The following is a 20,052-nucleotide window of genomic DNA, read 5'->3' as shown; positions in this document are numbered from 1 at the left end:
GGAGGAGCCCAGAAAGGTTTGTTTTATGATGATGGCTTTCGAGTGCGCGAGAGTGTGCAGGGGAGCGAGGCTGCCCAGGGGCTCTCCCGTGGCGTAATTTTGGGGGAGAGATGTTTCTCCTATGAACCCTGAGGAGACTTGGGGGGCTTGTGCTGTGGGGGGCACCTTGTCTCATTTTTACTCCCTTTTTTTTTTTTTTTTGGAGGAGGAGGGGTTTCAACTCATCATGTCGAAAGTGATCCAGAAAAAGAACCACTGGACTAGCAGGGTTCACGAATGCACCGTGAAGCGGGGACCTCAGGGCGAGCTGGGGGTGACGGTGCTGGGGGGCGCGGAGAACGGGGAGTTTCCATATGTTGGAGCAGTGGCGGCCACCGAGGTGGCGGGGCTCCCCGGCGGTGGCGAGGGCCCGAAGCTGAGCGAAGGAGAGCTGCTTCTGGAGGTGCAGGGGATCCGGGTGTCCGGTCTGCCCCGCTATGACGTGCTGGGGGTCATCGACAGTTGCAAGGAGGCCGTCACCTTCAAAGCCGTCAGACCAGGTAAGACGGGGCGTGCCCTTGTGTGGGGGGGCGCACCCCGATAAGAGAGGCGGCTTGTGGGGTGCCCCCACCATCCCGATTTCCCGCTTTCCTTCTCTGAGCGCAGCGGAGAGAAGTTGAGGCCGTGCGCCCCGGTGGTGGCGAAATACCTAAAGTTCTTGCCAGGTTGTGGGTCGTGTTTGCCCACCTGCGTTTGGGTAGGGGCTCTATTTGCGCAAGGGAGCGGGGAGATGTTTCCCGGGCCCGATTTGCCAACCTGTTATCTCGGCCAGCTTCGACTGAGCCTGAAGGGGACTTGGGGAACGGAGGCAGGGGCGGGGGACGCGTCCCCGGCTTCTTGGTGGGGAGTGATGCAGCGCGAGTAGCTTTTGGCCATTCTTGCCCCACTAATCAGTTTCTAGACCTGGTGATTGGGTGTCTGGAAGGAGAGGGGCTACGATTTCTTGGATCTCTTCAATCAGAAAACTAGCTTCATCCTGTATCCCCTCCAGGGGGGCTATTGTGACCTCCGGGAGATTCCTGATCCGCCGGTGCAGAGCCTGCATTCACCCCACAGCTGGATGACGCATGTGTCTCCGCCGCGGTGTGGGGGGAGGGGGAGGAGGGTTTCGCTCTGGGCGCGAATCTAGTCCAAGTTTACCGGCCACCGTCACCGTCCTCATGATTGATGATGATGATAACAGTTGTTCACTGACAGTTGACTAGTGCGAGACTCCCTGTAAAATGCTCGATTTGCACATCTCATTCTGATTCGCGGTTCTAAGATCCACTTTTTTTTTTTTTTAAATAAAACCCCTATTACCAATAAGGAAACCAGGACTGACATTAGTTAAGCGACTTGTCCAAGGTCACACAACCATCAGAAGCTGTTCCCTTGTTAACAGAGCTTTAAGCTCGGAGGAGGAGGGAGGGATTGGGGGACGGTACTTAGGGGCTGGGGTGTGTGTGTGTGTGTGTGCTGATTTTGAGGAGGTAAGGAAAGCAAATTCCTCTATCAGAAGTCGGTACAGGAGGAAAGACCGCTTCAAAAGATGCATTTGCTGGTGGTGGTGGTGGTAGGTCCCTTACATCTCAGTGTGGTCTAGGCAAGGACTGTCCCTTGTACCCACGTGAGCCGGGTGCAGCCCAGCACTGTGACGCAGGTTCTCAATGAAAGCACCAAAGGAGGTGGTGGAGCTGAATGTGGTGAAAAGTTTCCATATGTTTCCATAGGAAGGCCAGCAGCTGCAGGAATGTGTCAAAAGAAAGGAGGGCTGGGCTGAGCTGGTCCTTTCTAGAAACAGGCCTCTTCCAGATGAGGAGGAGGAGGAGGGGATGGGTGGGGGTGTGCCGGTAAGCCTGGCCTTTTGGTAGCTTTGAGGGCTGAATTTAATGGAAAAGTGTCATTTATGTCCACCTGGACACCTCCTCCAGGAAGTCCTCCACCATTCTGCAAAGATGAGCAGATATTTCCTCCTCCATGTTCCCTTACTCATTGGCACATCTCTCTTGTTGCATGAGGCCCCCTTGCCTTGCTCCATGATATATTCTTAGGTTCTTATCTGTAAACCAGCTTGTGGGTATGATTACATAAGCTAATGAGGGGAACATGCCCAGGACAGTGCTGGTAAATAGTAAGTGCTCAATTTAAAGATTAGCTATTATTTTCATGTTTGAGTTAATTTTGAGCAGTTATTTATTTATTTATTTCTCTGGGAGCCTGGATTATGAATTTAATGCCAGTTAATGGATGAAGATGACCTGATGGAACTTTAGAGAAAATACTGTGTCAGGCGTTTTTATGGGAACAGCTGCAGATCTCAGTTCAGGGCCATTTTGGAGTAAGGGCAGGGGATGAATGGGCTGGGGTTCCTGCCCATCCATTGGGGTGCCTGGTGGTGTATAATGGATTCATTTGCAGTGTGCAAGACGCTTGTGGGTGAGCCACACCCTTCCACAAGTAATCAGAGGGATTGGAGACATGGGCTCAGGGCTGTCTCATTCATGGAATTTAGGAAAGTTGGGTGAGATTATTGAGAAGGTTTAGGATCAGACACCTCTGCAGTGTTTCCGAGTGTTAATGTCCTTCGCTCCAGACTATTCTTAGTGCACAGATATGTGGACAGCAGGGGTAATTGTTTGCATGCCTTTGAACCTATTTTTTTTAGGGGGGTGGGTGGGTACCAGGGATTGAAATCAGGGGCACTCAACCACTGAGCCCCATCCCCAGCCCTGTTTTGTATTTTATTTAGAGACAGGGTCTCACTGAGTTGCTTAGGGCCTCGCTAAGTTGCTGAAGCTGGCTTTGAACTCACGATCCTCCTGCATCAGCCTCCCCAGCCACTGGGATGACAGGGGTGAACCATTGTGCTTGGTTTTGAACCTATTTGTGTTGATAGAAAAAAGATGCTGAGGGGGAAACTTGAATAGCCTGGGTCCCACGACAGTGTGACAGCAACTTCTTGTAATAATCACCTGGCAGAGCCAGCTCATTGGAGGACTTCATCACAGTTAAAGGTGGCCCTGGAAACCATTCCACCCAGCCTCCATTCCCTCCTTCATGGTGAGAATGTGATTTTAATTACATGACAGAGTTCTGCCTCATTTATAGCATCTTTGTCGGAGGAGCGAGGCTCATTCTTGGTACACAGTAAAGCAAAATGTTACTTCTGTGTGAGTTAGCCTCTCCCAGGGACATGGGTCACTGTGGGCACTGTCAGTATGGAAATGTCATGGTTGTCTTGTGGGAGAAGATTCTATTTCATGGCAGTTCTCTGGAAAGATGCATGGACCAAAATAGTCCATAGCAAATGGTATTCTACCAAGCAGGACCCTGCTGTGGGGGAATCAAACTAAATGAACCTTCTGGGCTGGAGTTGTTCATCTTGTGTCAGTCCTTTGTCACAAAATACCTTTAAAAACATATATATATATATATATATATATATGTGTGTGTGTGTGTGTGTGTGTGTGTGTGTGTGTTTTATATATATACATGTTGTTTTAAATTTTCATTAAGGTATCATTTTACTATAGTAAGATGCACAACTTTTTTTTTTTTTTTGTACCAGGGATTGAACCCAGAGGCACTCAACCACTGAGCCCCATCCCCAGCCCTTTATTCTATATTTTATTTAGAGACAGGGTCTCACTGAGTTGCTTAGGGCCTCCCTAAGTTGCTGAGGCTGGCTTTGAACTCGTTATCCTCCTGCCTCAGCCTCCCAAGCTGCTGGGATTTACAGGGGTGTGCCACTATACCTGGCTCCACAATTTTTAAAAAAATGATCTTTAAAAATTTTTTGCATGTAGAGCATGCCTGGGCAGGAATCTAGCCACACCCTACTTCTGAACCGTACCCCTAGCCCTTTGTGTTTTTTTAATTTTGAGACAGGGGTCTCCCCAAATTGCCCAGGATGGCCTCGAACTTCTGATCCTCCTGTTTCATCCTTTCAAGTAGGAGGCATGTACCACCACGGTACCAGTGTCTTTTTAAATAAAATTTTAATTAATACATAAAAAATTTTAATGGATACATCAAAAGATCAAAGTTGCATATATTCATGGTTACTGTAGGACATTTCATTACATGTGTATATTGTGTAATGTTTAAATCAAGTTTGCACAGATCTTATGTGTCTCATTTGATGAGTTTTGACAAATGTATATGTTCATGTTGTCACCGCTGCAATCAAGATAAAGAACATTTCCATTACCCAAGAAATTTCCCTCCTGTTTCTTTCCAGTTAATCCCTTCTACTAAAGACTCTTTGATTTCTTTTATCGTAGATTTCTCTGTTCTTCAGCTTTATAAAAAGAGAAGTCATGTAGTGTGCACTCTATTGTGTCTGGCTTTGTTTTGAGGAGAGGGGGGACTGGGAGTACCAGGGATTGAACTCAGGGGCCCTTCACTACCAAGCCACATCCCTAGCTCTTTTTTATATTTCATTTAGAGGAAGGGTCTCACTAAGTTGCTAAGGCTTAGGGTTGGCTTTGGAGTCTCTATCCTCCTTTCTCAGCCTCCTGAGCCTCTGGGATTGCAGGTGTGTGCCACAATGTCTGGCTCTGTCTGGCTTTTTTTTTACCCAACAAAATATTTTGGAGATTTCACATTTTTGTGCATCATTCTTTATTTTTATTTTTGCAGTGCTGGGAATTGAACCCAGGGGTGCTTTACAACTGAGCTACATCTCCAGTCCTATTTAAATTTTTTAAAAAATTTTGAGACAAGGTCTTGCTAAGTTGCCTGGGGTTGGCTTCAAACTTGCAATCCTCCTGCCTCAGCCTCCAAAGTAACTGGGGTTACAAGTGTGTCCAATGGTGCCTGGCCTTTGATTCTTTTCATTGCTGAATAGTATTCCATTACACATATTGACTAGTTTGGGTTCCCCTTTTGCTTTCTGGTGTGCATTTGTAATGTTGACGGTGTTCAACTGCTATGAACGAAGCTGTTGTTAATGTGCCATTAGTTCCAAGCATTTGCCAATCTTTGATCTTGTTTGTCTTTTGAATTTTGGCCTTTCTACTGTGGATAGGGGGGAACATGTAATTAGGAAAACTTTGGTATAGAATGTAGCTCACCTTTTTTAAGCTCTTACGTTAAAATATATCTGACCAAGGTGTGTTTGGCATGTGCAAAAGCCCTCTGAGGCCCTCCCATCACCAAATAAGAAAGAAAAAGAAAACAGAATATGTCAAGCCCTCTGCTAAGGTAGTGCTTTATGGTCATCCTCTCCTTTAATTCACTGAACTGGACTCAAACTTTGGAAACTTCAGTTTCAGAGTGTCTGGGTGAATTTTTCAAGGGAGCTACCACAAGTGGCAGAAAGAGCTGGAATTCATCTGAGTCTCACCCCAAACTCTTGCTCTTCATTCCTGGGACATTTGGTTCTGGTAGTGCAGTCCCCGGACCAAGTGGCTTTAGCTTTTACTTGGGGGAGATTTGCAAATCTCCTCCCCTCTCAGCAGCTGTGGCTGGTTTAGAAACACTAGGGGTGGAGCCCGGGGGTATTTCTGGAGCTTGCTCAGGTTTAAGTACTGAGGCCCTAAGGTATAGCCTGCAGTTGAGGAGGTGGCCTGGGATCCAGAGCGTGCTGTCACCTGGCAAGTCCCTCTTTGAGGGCCTGAGTTTCTTTAAGCCCTAAATAAGCGGGTGTGTCTCTTTCTGGGTACTTTGCGCTCCTGAAATGCAGTGCTTCCACTAATAACCCAGACTCCAAAGCCTTAAAATGGTGTGATTGGAGTTTCCCAATTGGGTATATTACAGGTCACACTTTCATATTTTTGTAGATGAATTTTGCGGTTTTGCAAATTACTCAGGAACCGAAATTGTCCCTGCACTTTAAAAAAAGAAAGGCAGGATGGTGACAATAAATAGGGCCCAATTTGAAAGCCCAAACTGGGTTGCCAGACCCTTCTTTTACTGCAGGAGGATGTCAGGACCACACGCAGTTGACTGAAGTTCATTTCTGTGTTTTGTTTTGGTGCTGTATATTTGCTTTGACCAGTTGGACTGTGTGACAGCAGCTCTGTAACAAAATAGTCCTGTTATATTTTCCCCTCCTTTGATTTGACTTATTCTTCTTATTACTTTTGCAGTACTGGGGATGGAACCCAGGCAAGGCAAGTGCTCTTTCATGGAGCCACATCCCCAGCCCTAATTTTATTGCTTTTACATTGTAGTTTTTTGTTCTTTTTATATGTACATGACTGTAGGGTGTTTTTTGACATATGACACATGCATGGAGCTGGAGTTGGGAAGAGAGCATGTAACAGGTTCTCCCCGGGTTGCCTGAGGTCTCTGGCACACCACTCACTGCCTATGGGGTGGCTCTTTGGGTCCAGAATCATCTCCTCACATGCATTTGTATCTTCATAGCCTCTGTGCCTCTCACATGATCTTTTTGGTCTGTTTCCTCTCCTACTAGAATATCAGTTCCATGGAAATAAGAAACAGCTCTGATTTTCCTGTTTTGCAGTGGCTAAAATAATAACAGCAGATAATAGGTGCTCACTAAAATTTGTTGGAGGCTTGAACGAATCTTCCATTCTTTCTTCTTATTCAGACGACAAGTACAACTAGGCTCTCTACATCATTTCTCCTTTTTCATATATACAGTTTTGTTTTTTTCTTTTTGATACTGGGGATTGAACTCAGGGGCACTCGACCACTGAGCCCCATCCCCAACCCTCTTTTGTATTTTATTTAGAGACAAGGTCTCACTGAATTGCTTAGTGTCTTGCTTTTGCTGAGGCTGGCTTTGATCTCATGATCCTCCTGCCTCAGCCTCCCGATTACAGGCTGGGATTACAGGTGTGCGCCACCGTGCTTGGCTGTGCCTTTTATTTTTAATTTTTTTTTTAAATTTAAACTTTCAAAAATCAACCTGTTTTTGTTCTTGGCAAAACTCCTCTAGAGTAGTTTAGTTGACGTAGTAGAACACTTTGTGGCTTCTATAAGAAATAATGCAAGGACAGGCAGTCCAACCTGCCCATTGTTTCCTGTGGCCACCCTTTGCCATGGGCTGTTACTTAAAAAATAGGTTAACTTGGGCTGTGGTTGTAGCTCAGTAGCAGAGTGCTTGCCTAGCATGTGTGTGGCACTGGGTTCGATCCTTGGCACCACATACAAATAAATAAATAGAATAAAGGTATTGTGCCCATCCAAATTAAAAAAAATATATATATATTTTAATATATATATATTTTAACTTAACCTTGACCTTGTGAGGCAGTGGCATACACTTGGCTCACTGCATTGGGTGGTGGTGATGACCCGGCTAGTTTGGGATGGCAGAATTAAGGGGGAAGAAGGGGTTTACAAGAGAAAACCTCTGACATCTCCTCACCACGAGGGTCCACATGGAGGAGGTTGCTTTGTAAACAATGATCCTTTTATGCAAAACACCACCCTGTGATGTTTGTGGGCCTCTCCTTGAGTGTGCACAGACGTGTAACAGGACATACTGATGTTGTGTACGCGGAAGACACAGGCTGTCAGATTCATGAAGGACTGACACTCATGCCCTCAAAAGTAAGTTACTGCTTTTTTGCCCGTCTTATGCAGCTCCTATGTGAGATCCATGACCTTGAGAAACCCCCAGTGAACATTGGAGCTTCATCTACTTTGCCCCCATGGGCCTCCACATCCATGTGGCGTTTCTGTGAATTCATGTCCTTATTTCCATGCCAGAGCCCATGGAAATCAGGGACAGGCCTCATCCTGAATCCTGCTTTAAATGTCCTGTGGACGTTCCATTGTGTTCTGACCTGACAACCCTGGAAAGTGGAATGTGAAGAGTGACTTTTATGATCACCTGGTAACCTCCTCTTTATAGATCAGTAACTAAATAACAGGATAGTCCATTATTTAATTATTTCTATGGATCTTATCTTTGAGTGAAAGCCAAAGTCCTTACAGAAACTCCCAGGCCTATAGGATCTGATTTTTTTTTAAAATTTTATTCATTCTTTTTTTTTTTTTATGGTACAGGGGATTGAACTCAGGGGCCCTCGACCACTGAGCCCCACCCCCAGCCCTATTTTGTATTTTATTTAGAGACAGGGTCTCCCTGAGTTGCACCTCACCATTGCTGAGGCTGGCCTTGAACTCGATCCTCCTGTCTCAACCTGGAAGAGGTCTTTGAGCTTAAGAATAACCTAGTGCTGGGGCTGGGGATGTGGCTCAAGTGGTAGTGTGCTCGCCTGGCATGCACGGGGCGCTGGGTTCAATCCTCAGCACCACATAAAAATCAAATAAAGATGTTGTGTCCACCAAAACTAAAAAATAAATATTAAAAAATTCTCTCTCTCTCTCTAAAAAAAAAGAATAACCTAGTGCTGAGTTTAGGTGTTAGATGAATTTTGTAAATGGCAGTAACAAGGGCCCCCAGGTTGCTGACTTAAATGGGGACCTGAGAGTCTAGACTCTGGGATAGGCCTGTGCACAGCATGCTATTCGTAGCCCAGCCATCGACCCCAGTCCACTTGCCGACCTGTCTGCCTCCATCACCCTTTTTTTTGGTACTGGAAATTGGACCCTGGGGTGCTTATCCACTGAGCCCCATCCCCAGCCCTTTTTATCTTTTATTTTGAAACATGGTCTTAGTGAGTTGCTCAGGGCCTTACTAATATTGCTGAGGCTGGCCTTGAACTCACGATCCTCCTGCCTCAGCCTCCCGAGCTGCTGCGATCACAAGCATTGTGCCTGGCTATGTAGACATTTTCTGTCACCGTCTCCGGTGTTGTGACAATGAGTTATGTAAGACAATTACATTCTCATGGCTAAGGTATCAAGCTCACTATTACTGCAGACAGAGGCATTGTGTGCTGGTAATGGGGCATGGCTATGTCTTCACAATAAGTCTGATCTTTTAGTCTGTTAGGAAACAAGACTCGGGGCTCTCTGTATGGACAGTGGCAGGCTGGTGCAATCAGAGGCAATTATGCCCTGGTCATAAGCCATGTCTCAAAGTTATTGCTGTATACAGAATTAACAGGACTGTCGGGCTGCTCATAAAATAATCCACAGACAGCAATTCATCGACATGTTGTAAATTCAGATTTTAGGCCCAGGGTGGCTGGCACGGAAAGGAGGCATTTCCCTTGACTAGCTGGGTAACCTGGGTAGGAGACTTCCCCGTGTGCACCGTGATTTCACCTTCTGAACCTGGAGATGATACCGACAACCTACTTTCTAGGGTCGATGGAGAATGAAAATGAAGAGATTTAAGTAAAACACAGGGCACGGGGCCTGGCTCATAGCAAGTGCCCAAGAAAGCGTGGCTTCTGTTATTTTGAGTGTTTCCTGCCTGAAAGCACTTGGGGAGAGCAAGCAAGCTCTTGGAGATGCAGATGGTGGTACACCATTCTCTGGAAAGCTCTTGCAGTCTAGGAAAAGCCCTCATTTTTTTTTTTCTTGCGTGATTCAAATGCTGTCTTTTTAAAAATTTTTTTTATTTGATTTTTTTAGTTATACATGATAGTAGAATGTATTTTCACACATTATTCATATATGGAGTCTAACTTATTCTAATTAGGATGCCAGTCTTGTGGTTGGACATGATGTGGAGTTTCCCTGGTTGTGTGTTCACATATGAATATAGGAAAGTGATGTCTGATTCATTTCCACTGTCTTTCCTATTCCCATCCCTCCTCTCTGTGCCCCTCTCCCCCACTGTCCAATCCAGTGAACACTCCCCCCCCCATTGTGAGTCAGCATCTGCATATCAGAGGGAACATTCAGCCTTTGGTTTTGGGGTATTTTCTTTTTCACTTAGCACGAGAGTCTCCAGATCCATCCATGTACTGGCAAAGGTCATAATTTCATTTTTCTTTATGGCTGAGTAATATTCCTCTGTGTATAAATACCACATTTTCTTAATCCATTCATCTGTTGAAGGGCATCTAGGTTGGGTCCAGAGCTCAGTTATTATGAATTAAGCTGCTATAAACATTGACGTGGCTGCTTCACTGTGCTATGATGATTTGAAGTCCTTTGAGTATAAACTGAGGGGTGGGATAACTGGTGGTCGAACTGGTGGTCAAATGGTGGTTCCATTCCAGATTTCCTGAAGAATCTCCATATTGCTTTCCAGAGTGGTTTCACCAATGTGCAGTCCCACCAGCAATGTCTGAGTGTGCCTTTTCCCCACATCCTCACCATCATTTACTGTTACTTGTATTCTTGATAATCGCCACTCTTACTGGAGGGAGATGGGATCTCGGTGTAGCTTTCATTTGCATTTCTTTAATTGCTAGTGATATTGAACATTTTTCAAATATCAAATGCTGTCTTTTTAAACGGCTCCACCTGGATTGGTTTACACAGGTTGGAAGGAAGCCTGTGGAGTCCCACCATGCGTGGGTGGAGGTGTAAGCCCACATTGTCACAGGTGATGAATTGTTTCTAATAGCTGTCCTTAGCTCCCAGATTGTGGTAAAATGTGGAAGGAGGACCAGTTGGTCTCCTGATTTCTTGGGTATTCCAGGTCGGCCAGTATCAACATTGATGACCTTTGGGAGTGTGACTCCAATATCCTCTATTTTCCTGGTACCACGCCTGGGCTCTTATGCTAAAAATGTCTGGGAGGCGGTGGGGCTTCCTATTTGGAGTCAGTCACCTGGTTCTCCCTCCCGTTGAGTGGTGAACTTGCAGAACATCAGTTCTCCCAGATGAAAATGAGAGCAGTCCTTACCTTCTGGGGTAATTGTGGCCACCGAACAAGATGCTGTGTATAAAACACTCCATGCTCTGCTTGGCCCATGAGCTGCCTGCATGATAGCAGTCGTGATCCGTTTTAGCTGAGAAGGGGCGACACATGAGCGAGCTCTGCTGAAGTAGAGGTTCTCCAGTGGGAGCACTTTGGTCCACCCCCTGGGAACATGTGGCCATGTCTGGAGACATTTTGGGTTGTCACAATTAGTGACTGGGATGCGACTGGCATCTAGTGAATGGGTCAGAGATGCGCTGAACATTGGTTTTCGTCAGTTTTTCCATCACTGGGACCAAAATACCGAGAAGAACAACATAGAGGAAGAGTTTATTTCAGGCTCACGGTTTCAGANATTGCCTGGAGCCCTTTATACTTGACCCCCCAAACTGGAATCCTAAATACTGTGGAGGGTCACTAAGGAGGCTCCTGTTTTAGACTGGAGCCTGGTGACCCCACTTTAGAGGCTCCTAGGAATTGAAAGAGGAATCCCTGAGTGTTTACCAGCTAGAAAACAGAATGTGCTACTACATATTTTCAAACAATTCTGCTTATTTGCCTCCTTCTTCTGTTCTTTGCTGATCTGTTTCACCAACACTGTGGGTGCTCTTATTTAGCATGCACACGAGTCCTCCAAGAGCCACAAGAGTGCCTTGCCATTGCAGATTGGCGTGACAGTCTTCCGTCCTGGATCATGTGCTTCTTCAAGGCGGTGCCCCTGTTTTATGTATGGTGTCATCTCTGCCTTCTGTAGGTGCTCAAGAAATAGCTGTGGAGTCGAATCCTTTGGAGGGTATCGAGTAGGCATCATCTTTTACATTAAAAAAAAAATTCTTGCCTAAGATCTTGTTGGCTAGAAAAATCCACATTTTATTTTTAAGGCACATGAAATATACTTAGCCATATGTCTGACTTTTCCGTGATAATAGAAGATGGTTGTCTGCCAGTCGTAGCATTCTGAACTGTGGAGAAAATATTGAATTAATTGTGTTGGAGGTCCTTTTATTCTGGCCAGATGTGTGCAGTGGTTGAGCCTCTTGCTTATGAAATGCAGCCACGGGAGGTGCCACGTTGGCCTGATTTCAATGGAGTTCGTCTCTTTCCACCTGGATTCTTGGCGAGCCTTTGGAATTTACATCTGATAGGGAGAGTGTGTTCATTTCCTCCTCTGACTATCAGCCTGTTGAAGTCTGTGTGACTTGGTTAAGAATTCAAAGCTCAAGATCAAGTTGTTAAAAAAAAAAAAATTCCCTCCCCTCTGGTGTTGGAGCATTTTTTTTTTTAAAATAAAAAGCATATGCATGCAAATTTTGGTTTCTAATCTTTTAAAAACTCAAATAGAATTGTGACCTTGTAAGACCATCACTCACTATCTGCACTTGGTCTGTTCTTTCGTAGTTTTTTTTTTATGATATCTCTAATGAAATTTAAACAATGTGTAGAATACAAAAAGATGTTAATATGAAAAGAAAACATACACACATTGCCCATAATCCCACTCCAGAGAAATGCATGTGTTAACACTGTATTTTTATCCACCATCCATCCATACAGTTGCATATATATTGGTAGGTTTAGCTTTCTTATGAAAATAGGATTATATAGTACATGCTATTTTGCTGGGATTTTTCTTTTTGCCTTATATCATGGATTCTTTTCTCTTTCTTTCGTTTTATTTTGTTACTGGGGATTGAACTCGGGGGCACTGAACTACTTCACATCCCCAGCCCTATTTTGTATTTTATTTAGACAGGGTCTCACTGAGTGGCTTACCACCTTGCTTTTGCTGAGGCTGGCTTTGAACTCACAATCCTCCTGTCTCAGCCTCCTGAGCCACTAGGATTACAGGCGTGCGTGACCATGCCCAGTGTACTTTTTTTTTTTTAGTCTTTTTTAAAAATGGCTTTATTTTATGTATTTATTTTTATGTGGTGCTGAGGCTTGAACCCAGTGCCTCATGTGCTAAGCAAGTGTTCTTCCACTGAGCCACAATCCTGGCCCCTCATGGACTTTTAAAAATACTGCGTATGGGCCATTTTGATGGCTGTGGGATCTGTTTTTGGTCATCTGGTAATATGTTAAATCATGCTTTGAGTATGAGCATTAAATTGTTTTCAGTTGAAATAGGAACTTTTCAAAAGAGGAAATACAAATGGCCAACAGATATATGAAAAGATGTTCAACATCTCTAGCAATCAGGGAAAGGCAAATCAAAACTACACAAGATTTCATCTTATTCCAGGCAATAAACAACAACAGTAACAATAATAGATGTTGGTGAGGATGTGGGGAACAAGGTGCACTCATACACTGTGCTGGTGGGACTGTAAATGAGTACAACCACTCTGGAAAGCAATGTGGAGACTCCTCAGAAAACTAGGAATGGAACCACCATATGACCCAGGTATCCCACTCCTCAGTATTATCCAAAAGAACTAAGATCAACAAGTTATAATGATACAGTTCCTTCAGTGTTAATTAGCAGCACAATTCACAATGGCCAAGTTATGGAATCAACCCAGGTGCCCATCAACAGATGAATGCATCAAGAAATCGTGGTATATTTGCACAATGGAGTTCTACTCAGCCATAAAGAAGAATGAAATCATGGCATTTGCTGGTAAATGGATGGAAATGGGGAAAGTCATGCCTAGTGCAATTAGCCAGACTCAAAAGTCAAGAGCTGAATGTTTTCTCTCATATGTAGAAGCTAGAGAAAAATAAGATTTTGGATCTCGGGTGACACACTTGCAACCCCCTCTTTATGCAGGAAAGGAGCTTGGATATCATAAAGATTTAGGATAGATGGGTAGAGGAGGAGGAGAACAAGGAGGAGGGAGGGAGGAAGGGAAAGGGCAGAAATAGGGAATGAAATAGTTGGTTGCAAACAACGTAAACCGAGCATGTTGGCACATGCCTGTAATCCCATCAGCTCTAGACCTGAGGATCACGGGTTCAAAGCCAGCCTTAGCAACTTAGTGAGACCCTAAGCAACTCAGTGAGATCCTGTTTCTGAATAAAATACCAAAAAGAGCTGGGGATGTGGCTCAGTGGTTAGGCACCCCTGGTGTCAATCCCCAGTACCCCCAAAACAAAAAACAAAAGAGTGAAAGGAAGATCAATAGAACACAGGATGGGGTAAGGAGGAAGGAAGGGAAAGGAATGGGGGTTGAAACCAAATGCCTTGCATGTATCATTTTGTCAAAATGAGCCAAATACTATACGTATGATTATAATGCTGTAATAAAAAGAGAAATAATAATTAAAAGTTGTTCTAGTTGTTCCCTATTTTACCCAACATTTCGATCAATACCCTCATGCATTTTGGTGAACATCTTCTGGCATTTTCTTTGGATAGGTGTCTAGAAGTGGAACGGTTGGCTCACACGAATTTTGTCTTTTTAAGACTTTTACTGTCCCACATCACCTCCGTCTCCATAGAGTCCATCAACTTATTGCTGCAGCATGTATGAGAGATTGCTTTGGGTCTTCACTTAGGTTTTTGTAGCAGCCATGAGAGACTCATACTGACTAGTTCTTCCAAAGGACATTAGGGAGTGGTGGAGACTGGGGTAAACTGGAAGGGCTTACTTTGTTCAGAGGGAAGTGTTGCCACTCTGCTTTGGCCTGCTGCTGCCATGAAAAAACTTTGGTCCAGTATTGCTAGCTCTTTCCAGTTTGCAAGAGAACCCAGAGACTCGGATATATATTTTAAATGAACTTTGCCAATTTTAAAATGTTGGTTCAGAGTGCTTTCAAAAATGTGGGTGACCCCAACAGAACACATCTGGGACCATGTTTGGATCTCAGGCGACACCCTTGCACCCGCTTCCTTATGCGTTTGTCTTGCTCGTTGGTAACTGTCACATTTCATCTCTTCAAGAGGAGTAATCACATTTCTTATTTAATGTCTGTATTCTCAGGGCTGAGGATAGTGACCAGCTCAGAAAAAGGGCCAAGAAATGTGTGTGTCGAAATGAATGATACATTCTGGAAGTGGTTTCGTTTGGCACTAAAACTAGTCCATGTAGGCTCATTGAGGCCCAGCTGGTGACAGCTTCCAATTCTGGTCATGAAGAGCCGGGAGAGAGTATATTTTGACAGCTGATCATAATTCTTGGAATATTTTGTCTCAGGGTCCCAGACTGCCAAGGCTTAGAACTGGGTGCAGAAACACATCTTGAAATTGACATTCAGATGGATATGAATTCCCAGCTTGGGAATAGAATAGAATCTATTCTCTGCTCAGAGGTGATTTCACTGTGAGTTCAGACATTTGTATGGCCTTAAAAATAAAAGAAATGAAGGGGGCTGGGGTTGTGGCTCATTGGTAGAGCGCTTGCCTAGCAAGTGAAAGGCCCTGGATTCGTCGATTCTCAACACCACATAAAAATAAATAAAGCTTAAAACAAAAGAAAAGAAAAGAATGAAAAAAATCCTAATATTAAAAATAAAATAAAAGAATGAGCTGGGCTTGGTGTGGCACGCACTTGTTAATCCCAGCAGCTCAGGAGGCTGAGGCAGGAGGATCGAGAGTTCACAGCCAGCTTCTGCAATTCAGTGAGATCCTGTCTCTAAATAACACATAAAAAGGGCTGGGGATGTGGCTCATGGTTAAGTGCCCTGGGTTCAATCCCCAGTACCAATAAAATGAAATGAAATGAAATGAAATAAATAAAATAAATAAAATAAAATAAAATACAAAAGAATGAATAAACTGTATGTCTACCACTTAGGAATGTTTGGTATACGATAGGAAAGTTGATGATAACACAACTCTTTAGACATTCTGCTGCTGAATCACCTGCCTGACTTCTTCTCCTAGAGTGGACGCCCTCCAACACTGTCAGCCCCGGAGGCTGTTACGTGGTCGAATTGTGTTTTTATGGAAAGCCTCGTAGCCTTTCAAGCCTTTCTGCCTGCATCATGGGTTGTTCTGCATTGCATAATCCATGTTGGGTGCCAGGTTTAGCTGCACAGGGCTGAGGAACAGGGTTCAGGTAATTCCAACTGGAAGTTGAGTCTAAACAATTTTTCTATCAAGGACCCCAAGGAAGAAAAGGTCTTTACAAAATAGAAACTAGAAAACAGGCTTCAAAAAGCCCCAGTGTGCAGTTTAATTTTTGCTAGGTTTGGATTTGGGGTGTGTCTCTGTTCTCTCCTTCTCGGGCCCCCCTTACCTCCCTCTGTAAGCATACCAGAATGGAACATTCCAGTAGCCTGTATGGGAGTTCATTTTTAGATGGTTTGTTCTGTATGTGATCCAGAACTTCATGTGTGAGACAGAACTGAGGAGAGTGTTCTGGTTTAGACTACTGCAAGATCCAATCAACCTCCTCTACTATGATGGCCACTTTTGGGGAGCACAGACTCCCCAGCACATAAAGTTCATATTCCACGATGCTGGGGATCCTTGGTAAAGAGAGGAGCGTGGATGTGCCCAAATGCAAATCTCCAGTTATGCACCTGCCCAGCAAGCAGCCCAGCTGACTTGGAACTAGCCTTTGGTACATGGATAATTAGTGCTTTTTTTTTTTTTTTGCATGCCTCTGAGGTTTCATGATTGTTTATTTCATGCATTGTGATGGCAATATGTCACTGAGACAGTGAGATCACATGCCATTACTGACAGGTGGCCAAAAGGTAGGTCAGTTATTATTATTTTTGGGGGGAGAGGTACTGGGGATTGAACTCAGGGGCACTCAACCACTGAGCCCCATCCCCAGCCCTTTTTTGTATTTTATTTAGAGACAGAGTCTCACTGAGTTGCTTAGGGCCTTGCTAAGTTGCTGAGGCTGGCTTTGAATTTGCGATCCTCCTGCCTCAGCCTCCTGAGCTTCTGGGATGACAGGTGTGTGCCTCTGGGCCAAGCCTAATTTAGGGTTTTTCATCTTAAGCTTATCTAAGCAAAAATGGGGTGGCAGGGGGAATCTGTAATCATTCATTCCAGCCAAAGGCCAACAGGTGAGACTTGTTTCTGATCGGATACAGGGCCCAGGATATGTCCTGCCTTTTGCAGGTTTCAATCTGTGAGCCAATCAACTTATTTTTCTTGTCTTTTTTTGGTACCTGGGATTGAACCCAGGGGCCCTCAACCATTGAGCCACATCCCCAAACTACCCTCACCCTTTTTTTTTAATCTAAATTTATTTAGAAACAGGATCTCCTTGAGTTGCTTGGGGCCTTGCTAAGTTGCTGACGGTGGCCTCCAACTTGCGATCCTCCTGCCTCAGCCTCCTGGACCACTGGGATTACAGGTGTGTGCTAGCACGTGTGGCTATTTTTTTTCTTAAATTAAACAAAGAAACCACACTCTTTGGGAAGCACAGCGTTATCACAGGGTTGGTGTATAAACAGGTATGATAATTTATAAGGCAGAAGTCAGGTGCTGGTGGGGGTGGGGGGTGTTTGTGGCCCGTGTCCCTGTTCCCAGGCCCATCTACTCACCTGGTGGCTGCTGACAGATTGCAGGCAGAATTTCTGGGAGAGAAGGATCCGCTTTGGAAACACAGGTCCCCAGTTGGACCTGGGTGAGTGGAAAGCACCTCAGCTTTGCCCTGGAGAGTTTATTTGCAAGTTCAGGCAGTGCCCAGGTGACGGCTTCGTGAGCGAATCTGACTCATGTCTCCCTACCCAGGGCTGTCCTATGTCCCAGCTCTCAAGAATGGCCCGCAGAAGAGCCCCGGATTGACAGTCATCGTTGAGTCCGGGGCTCACAAGGCCCCAGCTCAGATCTGTGGAGCCAGCGTCCTGGAGGGGGTGGTCCCTGGTACCACAGTGTGCAACAAAGTCCTGGCTGTGTGAAGGCCAAAGCCACCTGATAAGTGGTGGTCACAGACCCCACGTTAGAACATGAATTGAGGGTGGGGAGCAAGAATGGGAAAGGTGTTATTTGAGCTGCTATCTTTTTTAGGGGCACATAGTGGATACATGTGTATATGGAAGGTCATTTTCTCATTTTAGGGTCTTAGTATTAGTCTGGTACTTGAGTGGGACCTTTTCTCTTAGTACCAGACTTGTCTTTTGAAAAGCAAAAGGCATGAGATCTTTCAAAGATGATTGGGAGCTGGGAGTGTTGGCACACCCTTTGAATCCCAGCAGTTTGGGAGGCTGAGGCAGGAGGATTGCAAGTTAGAGGCCAGCCTCAGCAATTTAGTGAGGCCCTAAGGAACTTAGTGAGAATCTGTCTCTAAATAAAAAAGAAAAAAGGGCTGGGGTTGTGACTCAGTGGTGGAGTGACCCTAGAGTCAATCCCCGGTAACAAAAAGAGAGGGAGAAAAAAAAAGACTTGGGTCGTGAGTGGATTCATGCTGTTTTCCTGGGAGTGGGTTCCTTGTTGTAGGAGTGGGTTTGTTACAAAGCACCTTGGGCCCTCTCTTGCTCGTTCCCATGTGAGGTCTTTCACTATGTTATGTGGCCAGAAGGTCCTTAGCAGAGGCAGCCCCTGGATCTTGGATTTTCTATGCACCAGAACTGTGAGATAAAATCTTTAAAAAAATTTTTTTTAATTCTTAAATTTTTTTTGGTAGTTGTAGATGGACAGCATGCCTTTATTTTATTTGTTCATTTTTACGTGGTGCTGAGGATTGAACCCAGTGCCTTTCGCATGCTAAGGCAAGCCTCTGCTACTGAGCTAAAGCCCCAGACCAAGATAAAGTTTTGATTAAGAGTTGAAAATAATTGAAAGGGATCTCTGGAGGAAAAATTGCCCTGGCCAGTAGAATATACTGGGAAGATGGAAAGTTTTCTTTTTCTCTCTGTACCAGGGATTGAACCCAGTGGAGCTCTACCACTGAGCCACATCCCCAGCCCTTTTTTTTTAAATATTTTTTTTATTTTGAGACAGGGTCTCTCTGAGTTGCTTAGGACTTTGGTAAGTTGCTGAGGCTGGCCTCTAACTTGTGATCCTCCTGCCTCAGCCTCCCCAGCCGCTGGGATTACAGGCATGCAACACTGTGCCCCAGCTGGCGGAAACTTCCTGATGCTGTCCCATCTTTAATCCACTATTCAGATGTGGCTGCTCTGCGCTTGAAATGTGGTCACTGTGGCTCAGGAGCTGAACTCTGAAGTTTATTTATGTTTAATGAGCTTAGATCTAGGCAGCTCCATGGAGCTGGTATCTGCCATGCTCAACAGTGTAGAAGGCAATGCCGTTACAAATGGCTCGGACAGTCACTTAACTTTGGTGTGACCTCCAGATGTCCTAAGATGAGGCTAAAGTGACACTCTGGGTTGATATTTCTAAAATTTGAAAATTTGCACTAGGTGGGGTTTCAGTGTCCCTATGACCTTTTCTTTTTACTGGTGCATTTCCTGACGGTTTCCATGGAGAAGTTTGATAGACAGCTGTGTGCAGGTTTTCCTAAGAGGTTTATTTGGAAGTTATGTCCTATGAGGTGAGAAATGAGGTTTCTCCCATTGGCTGCTTTGTCTCCTGCACCTAATATGATGGATGATTGAAAAATCATTTCAGCTGGATTGTTTTATGCATAGAGGCTCTGGGTTGCTGTGAGGTTGTATAGCTAAATTGTTTTATCACTTGATGCTTTTGGTGACAATTGATTAAAACCAAACAAACAGACAACTGAACTCAAGCGCTGGGTGTGGTTTGTGCATGCCTATAGTCCAGGGATTCAGGAGGCTAAGGCAGGAGGATTGCAAGTTTGAGGCCAGCCTCGGCAATTTAGTGAAAACCTGTCTCAAAAAAAAAAAAATAAAATAAAAAAAATAAATAAATAAATAAATAAAGGGCTGGAGATGTAACTCAGTGGTAAAGCACAGTCCTCCTGCAAAAAAAATAAAGAAACAAATCCCCCTGAACTCAAAAGGCTTAAACAAAAGGGAATGATTCGCTGAAAAGTGAAACTAAGATTTCCAAAGGGTGGAGCTTCAGGAATAGTTTGATCAGGGTGATTTGTTCCAGAGCTGTGAGTACCCTTTTGACGCTCCTCCTCGTCACCAATGAGGGTACGATTTATACATCGGTAGTGCTGCTTCCTTCATTGTCATACTTTTAGCGTCAGGTTGATTTCTCTTGTTTGCAGAAGGGTCACATAGCCAAGAGGCTGGGTGGGAAGGGGGCATAGCTTCTCCTTCATAGCCAGAGAGACACCCAAAGTAATGTCATGCACTGGGTGCCGAGTTGCTTCGTTCTGCAGCCCTGACACCGGTCACTCAGCCCACTGGGGTCCGCTTCTTCCACTTACCCCCAGTGATGCCTCCACTCAATAGCAGATGGGTCACGGATCTAATCTGGTTCCAATCTCAGAGCCTCGGCTATTAAATAGTATTCAAGAACAGTGGTTAAGTGGAAGAAGCGGACCCCA

General features: G+C 44.8%; 1 protein-coding gene across 14 annotated transcripts in view; it reads left to right on the top strand.

Annotated features, from left to right (window-relative positions):
* The first annotated feature begins 3 nt into the window (after nucleotides 1–3).
* The window catches only part of Magi1 (membrane associated guanylate kinase, WW and PDZ domain containing 1), a 612,663-nt gene continuing 592,614 nt past the window's right edge, over nucleotides 4–20,052 (top strand). For 11 of the 14 annotated variants that reach the window (XM_048801225.1, XM_048801227.1, XM_015494507.2 and 8 more), the window contains exon 1: nucleotides 7–539. In XM_048801225.1, the coding sequence (XP_048657182.1) occupies nucleotides 122–539 (418 nt within the window). In that variant the 5' untranslated portion in view covers nucleotides 7–121. Of the gene's footprint in view, nucleotides 540–20,052 lie in introns of all 14 variants that reach the window. The other 3 variants (XM_048801229.1, XM_048801228.1, XM_048801233.1) reach the window with 1 other exon arrangement.

This window comes from Marmota marmota, unplaced genomic scaffold (genome assembly GCF_001458135.2).
Source record: "Marmota marmota marmota unplaced genomic scaffold, marMar, whole genome shotgun sequence".
Taxonomy (NCBI): Eukaryota; Metazoa; Chordata; class Mammalia; order Rodentia; family Sciuridae; genus Marmota; species Marmota marmota.
The sequence above is the reverse complement of the archived record's forward strand: the minus strand, read 5'-3'. Positions and strand labels throughout refer to the sequence as shown.